This window comes from Orycteropus afer, unplaced genomic scaffold (assembly GCF_000298275.1).
Source record: "Orycteropus afer afer isolate SDZICR_OR568_19922 unplaced genomic scaffold, OryAfe1.0 scaffold00115, whole genome shotgun sequence".
Lineage (NCBI taxonomy): Eukaryota > Metazoa > Chordata > Mammalia > Tubulidentata > Orycteropodidae > Orycteropus > Orycteropus afer.
This window is the reverse complement of record NW_006921702.1, coordinates 4,268,633-4,279,211: the sequence shown is the minus strand read 5'-3', so window position 1 is coordinate 4,279,211 and position 10,579 is coordinate 4,268,633. Positions and strand designations below refer to the sequence as shown.

Genomic DNA, 10,579 nt, shown 5'->3' with positions numbered 1-10,579 from the left:
AAGGAAGGTTGGGCAATCTACTTCTGTAGTGATACTGCCTTGGAAACCCAAGGAGGGGTCACTATGAGTCAGATCCAACTCAACGGCAGTGCGTTTTTTTAGTGCGTTGTAATGCTACCTCATAGGCAGCGATGGATCAGGGATTATATATTTTATATTAACAGTTTCAGTGACCATTAGACTTGCTGATTGTATTGTGCTTTGCCTGTCTTTAGGGCCCTTTTCCATAGAAGTAAGAGTCAAGTTTCTCTTCAACTCAAAAGAAACCACATTCTTACAGTTAAAGGTAAAATTCATCCCATTAATATTTTATTTCTAAGACTCTTTACCATCATTAGTGGTGGTGACTCAACAGTTTTGCTGTAAAAGTAGCTGATTGTTCAGTCAACATGTTATTAGGGATGCAGAACACAGGGCAGAATGTGGGCCAGTTGGGTCTGTCTACGCTATATTTACCCATACCCTTGAATTTGAGAATACCGTGTGAGTTGAGGTCACTATCTGACACTTAACTTTATTCCTTCATTTTTGGATACAGAATATTATATTCTCCTCTACATCTGAAGCCTTCAATCAACCATTCAATAAGATAGGAGTTTTGGCATTAAATTATTCACCAATTTGAGATAGAAATTTGTGGGAATGAAATCATCTTATTCAAAATCTTATCTGTTATAAGGCAAGACATTCTGAAAGCTGATCTGAACTCTTTCTAGAAAATTAAATTATGCTGGTGTTTCTTAATTCCCTGATGTTTCTAGAAGCCAAGACTTTTTAGTTTGAATCCAATTAAAATGCTTATTTTTACTAATAGCATCTCAGTGGAAACTCTGAGGAATAAATTTTGATTTTTCAATATGTGCCTTTGTTGTTTGCTTTAAGAGTGGACTACTCACTGCATGGAACACATGAGTGTAGGTGAAACTATTTAGCATTTATAATATCTGTCTTGATCTAGAATATCTATATCAGGACTTGTACATGATGCTATTAACTTTCCCTTTCAATTATTGCAGTAATTTATTGAGTAGAATCGGTAAATGTTTAGAAATCCTTTTAAATGTTGTTTCAAGATAAAACAGATATGCCACCCTTCTTGGAGTCAATCACTTGCAACCATGGGGTTGTCAGTCAATTTGAAATATGCTCAAAAACACTCAACTAAAACACAATATTTGCCTCTTCAACACCCCCTCAGACCTTTTCCAGGACACTAAAGGAAAAAACTATGCCAGGCCTTACCAGTGTGGCTTCTTTTGTGAACCATGAGCACATTGGGACCGATGCAAATGATCCCACAGATATCACACTTTAGTTTTCCATTAGGAAGTCGAATGCCTCCAACTCCTGACAAAGCCTTGCTGCCTTGGTCACTGTGGGAGCCATTCATTTTCTCTCCTGAGGCATCAAGCATTCGTAAATCCTCCGCACATTCTTCCCCATTCATTTCACAGGCACGCCCATTCTCTTCATCACTCTGAGTCTCTACTTTAACATTACTGGCTGAAAGAAACAATACAGGAGGCTTCTCAGTGTCATTGCAAGGAACAAAAAAAAGAAAGAGCACAGCAGCAAAAAGACAATTAAATAGATGTGGTGTGCTACTAAACAGTGGGGTCTTAGCAGTATTCAAAGTGAGCACCCTGGGCTGAGATGTGTTTGCCTGCAACAGAGTTTGATGGCAGGCATGCAGTATGAGGTGGATGGCTATAGGAATGAACTTGTCAGCCCTCATCATCGGTCCAAATGGGAGTGTGAGAAAATGCATGAGAAAGCTATCTATAAAGTTCCCACTTTAAAGCTGCACCTTCACCTTATGCAGGTGAAAGTCAGGATCCAACTGGGCAGGCTTGGGGAAGGAATGACAGGAGGCGACTCTTACATGTCTCCACAGTAGGAACGTCCCATAGGATGTGAGTTTTGGGTCACATAATCCAATTCCCTGTTGTTGTTAGTTGCCATCAAGTTGGCTCTGACTAATGGTGACCCAGTGCACAACAGGATTGGACCACTATGATTCACTGGCTGATTTTGGTACTAAATCACCATGCCTTTCTTCCTAGTCTTAGTCTAGAAGCTCCACTGAAACCTTTTCAATATGCCAGACAGGTGGTGGCTGCACCTGAGGTGCACTGGCTGGGAATCAAACCCTGGTCGCCAGCATGGAAGGTAAGAATTCTACCACTTAACCATTACTGCCCTCTACCCAACTCCCTAGGATGTGAGAACTTCTTTGGCAAAATTCCTAATAAGAATTTATCAAGTCAGAAAAGTATCTCCTACTTTTAATGCTACCTCTCGTTTCAGGTAAATGTTAATAAACCCTGGGACAAAACTCTGCCAATACATTCTCAGATATTTGAACACAAATTCTTGATTTTTTTTCTTTGTTTCTCTGCAACATAATCATCCTAACTTCTTTTTATTTTATGATGATGAATATGAAACTTGTGTTCTAAAGTAGAGATATGATTTGTTAAATATCTTCCAACTGATGGAGTATTGATTAGGGTAGTTTGTGAATGTAAGAGATTTGGAACAGTTTTTCAAAGAGAAAGAAATGTACCTGTACATGGGGGGAGGGGTGAAATGCTGGTATTAATGAGTATAATAACCACTGTATGTTCATCATTATCAGTTCCTTTTAGTTTTAAGTCTTATGTGTGTTAATGTTTATGTCACTTGAATATTTTTCTTCAAAAAGAAAACAAAAGGCATTTTGTTTGCATTTTTCTGAAACACTAAGTTATGATAAATTGATGAACCAACACTGTGGTGACTATGAGAAATTATAGCTATCCTGAAAATCAACATTTTAATTATGGTTTTTACAGAATAGTAAGAACAGATAGGTACATTTTGCCAAGTGAAATAATCCATGAGCTAGATGACAAGATTATATATATTTTTGATAAATGTTTTGAATCAGTGTTTCTCAAAATTTGGACCCTAGACCAGCAGCATCAGCATCACCTGGAAACATGTTAGAAAAACCAATTCTCAGGTCCACCCAGACCTCTGGGTGACTTTGAGGACGGGACCAGCAATCTGTATTTTAATGAGTCCTCCAGGGCATGCTGATGTATGCTCAGGTCTGAGAAGAACTGTTTTAAATAAAACACTTCAAATTTATTTTATTCAAAACTTTCCTCTTTATTTAAAGGATAACAGTCCAGACTCTGAAATCACATGAACTGGCCAGAATCTCAGTCCCACCATTTATTAGCTCTGAGATGTTAGTCAAGTCACCTAATTTCTCTGTGCCTTGGTTTCCTCATCTGTAAAACTAGGAACTATCACAGTACTTTCCTAATAGGGAAGTTGTGAGAATTAAATTGGTTATTAGATGAGAAGTTGGATTAGAACAATGACTGGGACACTGCAGGTAGACTCACTCCAAATGTAGCTATTCCCAGGTAGAGTCTCCACTCAATCACAGTATTGTTTATGACCAGACACATAAGCATTTTACCTGTACCATATTATTTAACATTTCACAATAATTCTATTTTAAAAAAAACAAACCCACTACCATTGAGTCAATTCCGACTCATAGCAACTCTATAGGACAGGGTAGAACTGCCCCATAGTATTTTCAAGGCTGTAAATCTTTACAGCAGCAGAATGCCTCATCTTTCTCCTGTGGCACAGCTGGTGGGTTGAACTGAATAACCTTCTGGTTAGCAGCTGACTGGTTTAACCAATGCACCACCAGAGCTCCTTCAACAACCCTATAACAAAAACTACTCACTGCCATGGAGTCAATTCCAACTCATAGCAACCCACTTTGGGTTTCTGAGGTGGTAAATCTTTACAGAGGTAGACTGCCCAATCTTCCTTCTGAGGAGTGGTTGGTGCTATGCAACCAGAGCTCCTTAGGAAGGTACTCTGGTGGCATAGTGCCTAAGGCATTTGACTGCTAACCAGAAGGCTGGCAGTTCAAACCCACCACCCCCTCCTTGGAAGCAAACTGGGCAATCTATTTCTGTAGAGACACCACCTCAGAAACCCAATAAGGGGTTGCTATGAGTTGGAAATGACTTTTTTTCTTTTTTTGTATTATCATCTTATTTTACAGTTGAAAAAGATGAGGCATAGAGAGGTTGAAAAATTCTCCTAAAGTCACATAGCTATTAAGTGGCAGAGCTGGGAGATCCTGCAGACAGCTTGCCACCAAAGCCTGCACACCTAACCACTACACCACCAAGATTTTCTTGTTTGTTCTTTGGAGAAAAGACATTAGAGGGAGAGAAAAAGAGAGAGAGAGAGAGAGAGAGAGAGAAAGAGAGAGAGAGAGAAAGGCTAGATGAGATAAATTAATGAGAACACAGGCCCCAGTCTTCACAATGGCCTTTCATACCTCAGAAGTGAGGAACTACCTGGAAGCTAACCCTTGCTATGGCTTCCCTTGTGTTACATAAGCTTCCTGTATTATGCAAGACCTTCCTGAGAAATCAAACAATAGGGATTCTCCAAATGCTCTTCCCTAAAAAACAGTATGAAGACTTGTGATGCCCAGGCACTCTGCATCTCAGCAGCTCCTGCTAATTTATCCAAACTGTCAGGGACAAGAGACCAGGAAACCATATAGTAAGTGAAAGGAGTTAAGGGAAACAAATAAGGTAGATTTGCCTTCCAGGCAGTGGTGTTCAATAGCTTTTGAATTCTCTATGATCTCATTCTCACATATGTGCTGTGTATCTTTTCAGGTGTAAATGAACTCACTCAGCTCTCACTGCTCCCCAGTACCTGTGTTGATATGCTCTGGATGCATGGCAATAAAGCTTTAAAGATCTTTGCATTTCTTAAACTGGGATTATTTTAAATCACGTGTCTCATGGTTTTAAGAGTGAGATTGGTGTAATCTAGTGCTCAGGAGAACAAAAACAAACCGAATTATTGTTGGTGTGGCAAGTTTTTCAACACTGAGAGGCTAAGAGACATGGCCACAATGACGGGTGTCAGCCCAGGGCTCCTGTGACTGGAAAAGAAAGCTACACAAAAGACCAAGAAGTTCCCTCCACTGGCTAGATTTTGGGAATTTTCTTCTGCTTTCCCAAGGATACCAGTCAATAGATTGCACGTTAGCACTTGCCAGAAACTACAAGTTGTTTGCATTATTAAGAAGGTGAGTATATTAAGAAGGTTTGATGTTTGTCATGGTTTGTGTTGTGGAAGACTGTATGGACACTGCCTGATGAGGAGCAGAACAGCATGAAATCATCAGGGACCTTAGGAGTTGGACATCTGGAGCACAAGAGAGGGGTTGCTTGCTTGCTGCTTATGCACAGAAGCAGAGTGAAATGTCAGGAAGGAAGGAGAGGATGACAGTGTGAGCAGGAGGCATAGGGTGGGTGTGGCCTTAAAAGCCACAGAGATTTTCAAAGCCAGAAGACCTGATAAAAACAACAAAAAACAAACCAGTTGCCATTGAGTACATTCTAACTCATGGTAACCCCATGTATGTCAGATTAGAATTGTGTTCCATTGGGTTTTCAGTGGCTGATTTTTTGAAAGTTGATTGCCAGGCCTCTCTTGTGAGGTGACTGTGTGGATTTGAACCACAGACCTTTCCGTTAGTAGCCACGCATGTTAACAGTATACTCTTGTACTCCTGAAGATCTGATACAAAAAAAAAAACAAACCCTAAGTCACTGCCGTGGAGTCAGATCCAACTCATAGCGACCCCTCCTTGGTCTTCCAAGGCAGTATCACTATGGAAGTAGATTGACCAATCACTAATTTGACAAGTGGTTATTGAAAGCAGTACCCTTGTCACTATTTTATTACATGACACTGTCCCTGAGAATTATAAAAATAAAAAAGACCCAAGAAGACATGAGAGTCAAATCATAAATTATCCTGAGATTGATGTGGATAACCAAAAAACCAAACCCACTGCCACTGAGTCAATCCTGACTCAGTGACCCTACAGGGCAGAGCGGAACTGCCCATAAAGTTTCCAAGGCTATATAGACAGTCCCCAGATTATGAATGAGTTCCACTCCTAAATCTGTTTAAGCTGAACTTGTACTTAAGTCAGAACATTTAGGTACAGTTTGAGTCTAATGTCAGTTAGTGAAACGTTTGTCTTAATATACAGTACATAGTATACCTTTCTATGTATAAAAAAATTAAAGAAACACTTCCAGATATGCTAAAGTATCTTTAACATAATAATATAGTAATTATATAATGTTTTGATATGCATAAAAAGTCATATGTTTGTTATTATGAACTGTTGTATGTACTTTAAATTTTTAATATAATAGGCTTTATCAGGGTTGGTTCCTAACTATGGGGTTGTACCTAATAACTTGGGACTGCCTGAAATCTTTACAGAAGCAGACTGCCATATCTCTCTCCTGGTTAGTAGTTGAGTGCTTAATCATTGTGCCACCAAGGCTCCTGTGCAAAGAAGGATGAGTATAATATACTATTATGATAGCAGCAGAAATATTCGATGCAAAACTCAGAGCAAACATTGAAGGTTGGTATGATATTCTAGGTTCTCAAAAAATCTATGCAGACAATATCCCCAGGCCACTGGAGGCAAGGTCAAGAAATCACAAGTAGTAGAAACATGACAGAGGACTCAACAGAAGCAAATGCTCTACAAAGTTTTAAGTAAGTGTCAGATGGTAGATGCCCAAAGTCTTAGAACTGGAAGCTTGCTAGCCCTCTGAGGACAAATCATAGGCTATGTTATGACAAGAACAAACCTGAATGAGGACTAAGAGAGGAAAAATGATGACTGCCAGAAGCCAACAGGGATTTGGTGAGAATATTCTGGGAGACACTGTGCATATTAGGTTCAAACCGTGTGAATTATCTCTAAATATGGGAGGGAAAGGAACCCTGGCGGTACAGTCATTAACTGCTCGGCTGCTAAATGAAAGGTCAGAAGTTGAAACCCATGAGCTGCTCCATGGGAGAAAGATGTGGCACTCTGCTTCTACAAAGACTTCAGCCTAGGAAATCCTACTTGTTCTACTCTGTCCCACAGGGTTGATATTTGGTAGAATCGACTCAACAGCAATGGGTATTTTTTAGTATCCAGTTTATATTTGTCCAGAAATACATGACATACTTAAAAAAACCAAAACCTACTGCTATTGAGTCAATTCTGACTCATAGAAACCCTATATGACAGAGAGAACTGCCCCATAGGGTTTCCTAGGCTGTAATCTTTATAGAAGCTGACTGCCACATCTTTCTTCCATAGAGCAGCTGGTGGGTTTGAACTGCTGACCTTACAGATAGAAGCCAAGTGTTTAACTATTGTGGCCACCAGTGCTAGTTACATAAAAATGATTAAAAGATTTATGTTCACCAAGGGAGGGTGTCTATGAGAATGGGAGTTTCTTATCTGCCTAGAGTGAGAACACAGGTGACCTGCTTATTATTTTTGTAGTTGGTACAAGTCAGGGCTTAAAGACATCCTAAGAAATTGCAAATGCAGACTGAATCACAACAGCTAAAATCTAATAGACATGTACGTAAGATTGCCTTAAATTAAAACGCAATTTTAAAACCCAAGCTCAGAATGTCTTGGCCCAACATATGTAAGTGTGAAGAAGGCTTTGAGGGTTTAGTGGACAGTAAGCTTAAGAACTGATATGGCAGAAGAGAAACAAATGGCGTATGTATGGGTCTTGGGTTTCTCTGTTAATTCAAATTTGGAGTTCTCTGCAATGGACAGGTCACACACGTCCTGTAAAAGAGACAAGGACGGTCTGGAGGTGGTTTGGAAGGAAGTCAAGGGGAGACCGAAACTAATTCATATGAGGAAGTGTTGAAGGGCTGAGCACGCTTATCTCAGAGAAAGTGAACTTGGGGCTGAAGAGGCTGTGCAAGATGACATCCTTGTGACTCTGAAGCACCTTCAGGAAAAGGGATCTGTACTTCCTCTGCTTGGCTCTTCAAAGCAAAGAAAAGTCACAGGGGAGGCAAATGGGGAGTCAGAGCAAGAAAGAGGTTCTTTCAACAGAGTGGTCCCCAGCTTTTGCAACTTCCACACACGGAGAAGGCAGGGAGGCAATTCTTCACACAACAGCCACAGAAGACATAAAGCCATTCGCTGTAAGTGTCCTCCAACTCCACCATCACATAGGGGGCCTTGAGCAAAAATTTTTTTTATGTAAGGAGTAAGAAGTAAAGGGCATATATCCTGAAGGATTTTTCTTTCATATATACCTCTTTTTAAGGAGCTCTAGTGGCATAGTGCCTAAGGCATTTGACTGCTAACGAGAAAGTTGGCGAATCAAACCCATCAGCCACTCCCAGAAGGGAGACTGGGCAATATACTTCCATAAAGATTTACAGCCTCAGAAACCCAAAGGAGGTCACTACAGTTGGAACTGACTCAATAGCAGTGAATTAGTTTTTAGTTAATTATACCTCTTCTCTTAGTGGAAAAACAAAAAGTGGAATATTAGGACCATTGATGGTGGTGCACACACCCATTTATGAAGGGAAGGCTCTAAGTCTGTGTATGTGAGTATCTTGCAGGCCCATTACTTTGAAATCTACAATCTGGAAGAAGTAAAAGAGACCAGTGGTTGCTTCAGCTAATGGAATGGGTGGCCAGTATTCCTATAAGCTCTTCCTCTCCTGGCAGTTTCAGATTAAAATATTCTGGTGCCCATTCAAAGGTAAAATAAGGCTTGCATGTTATTCTGTGGGGAATACCATATAATGACTCCTTTCATTCTTTAAATAATTAGAACTCCTTAAATGGGTACAAATCAGACTGACTACATAATACAGTCCATGAAATAGTCAACTTTACCCAAATTTGCAATCATTGTCATTTGATCCATTCTATAGATGTTGTCTTTGTTAAAAGTTAACAAGAACATGAATTGATTGGTCTCATCTTTCTCTTGAGTCCCTGGGTAGCACAGATAGTTAAATGCTGAGCTATGCATCAAAAGGTTGGTGGTTCAAGTCTGCCCAGAAGCACCATGGAAGACAGGCCTGGAGATCTACTTCCAAAAAGATCACACCCACTGAAAACCCTATGGAGCAGGGCTTTACATGGGTCAGAATCAACTCTGTGCAACTGTTTTTTTTTTACTCTTCGCTCAACTCCCAAAACACTCAGTCTGCTTTATTTACTTGGACCCAGAAATGCTTACTTATGATAATGTTTCAATGAAATGTTACACTCTCCCTGATTGTAGGAATTATACTTATAAATATTTTGTGACCCACCTCTGCCACTAGTACTTAGAAAAATGTTGAACTCAGTAAGATGCTGAGTTGAACTTATTAAATATAGAACACGAAATGGAGACTTGTTACACATTTCTTTCCCTCTGAACATTCCAACCCTAGTCTGCCCTGTCTAACAAGAGATAATGGAGAGGCCCAATTTTATTATTTAATAAATGTAGCTTAGACTTAGAATGGATGTTTTCAAACTCCAAGTCAAAAGCTACTTTTCCTTTCCAGACATTGTTTAAAATGAGGAAAAACTGCTAAATATTTTAAAGGACTTCTATGCTATCAGTAACAAAGCAGTGCTAAAAAAGACCTCCATGCCCCTGAATGGAAGGTGGACCATAGCAAATACATGAGTTTAGAAGGGAAGAATCAGGAGAATCTAGGGAACTCAGGGTCAACAGGAGCCAAGAGATCTGAATTTGCTGCCAAGGAGTGTATGCACTCATGAATATTTAAACTTTTTTAATGCATAGGTATAATGTACACTGGCAGTTCCCACCTTACACAAGTGGGTTATGTTGCCTCTTCATTTTCTTTTCCTTTTTAGAATGTGTGTCTATATTTATTGCTAAGGTAAATGTTTGAGACTCAATGCATTTTCCCATTGCAAAGATATTCTGAAATAGTTACTAAAGGATGAATTTAGCCCATGTAAACTTGAATTACTGAATATTTTTAATGAAGAAGTAAGACAGAAATAGTCTTGCAACATTAGTGACTAGCAACTAAAAATCAAATAGAATAAAAATATTTAAGATAGACCTAGGATGACAGTTATTAAATATCAATTTGTGACACAGAGGAGATTATAGATGTTTTTGTATTGCTTTTAAAGAGATTTATGGAAACTTTCAAGCATTTTAGTAGTTAATGGAACCATTTTTATAACATAATCAATTTAAAATTTAGGTATTCTTTATTTTTGTCAACATACATGATTAGAACTATTTTACTCCTAATTGGTGTTTTAAGACTTTAAATGGAAGTTAGGGAAAGAGAAGAAGAAAGACAATAAAGAGAAAAGAGAAAGAATATAAAAAAGAACAAGTTACAAATATATACATGTTCTTCTGGAAATAAAAATAGAGAAACTAACCTAGAGAGGGAGAATGGGATCAATAAGGATAAAGTATTTAATTTTCAAAAAGAAGAAAAAAAAAAAATGGTGAGGGGGACAACTTATTACCACAAGATGGTGATATAGACCTAGAACAGTTTGGTTGCCCTTTGGGTGGTGAAATCAAGGCCAGCTAGCTATTTGTGTAAGGAAGATAATTAAATCTGAATACTTGGGGCGGGGTGGTGAAGGGAGGGAGGGAGATCAACATGTTCATACCTTTTATATATATAT

The 10,579-nt window shown here is 39.0% G+C and overlaps 1 protein-coding gene across 1 annotated transcript in view; it reads right to left on the bottom strand.

Moving 5' to 3' along the window:
• The window catches only part of IKZF1 (IKAROS family zinc finger 1), a 97,348-nt gene that overhangs the window by 28,253 nt on the left and 58,516 nt on the right, over nucleotides 1–10,579 (bottom strand). Inside the window, exon 4 of the mRNA XM_042781406.1 lies at nucleotides 1,243–1,503. Within this exon, the coding sequence (XP_042637340.1) occupies nucleotides 1,243–1,503 (261 nt within the window). The remainder of the gene's footprint in view (nucleotides 1–1,242; nucleotides 1,504–10,579) is intronic.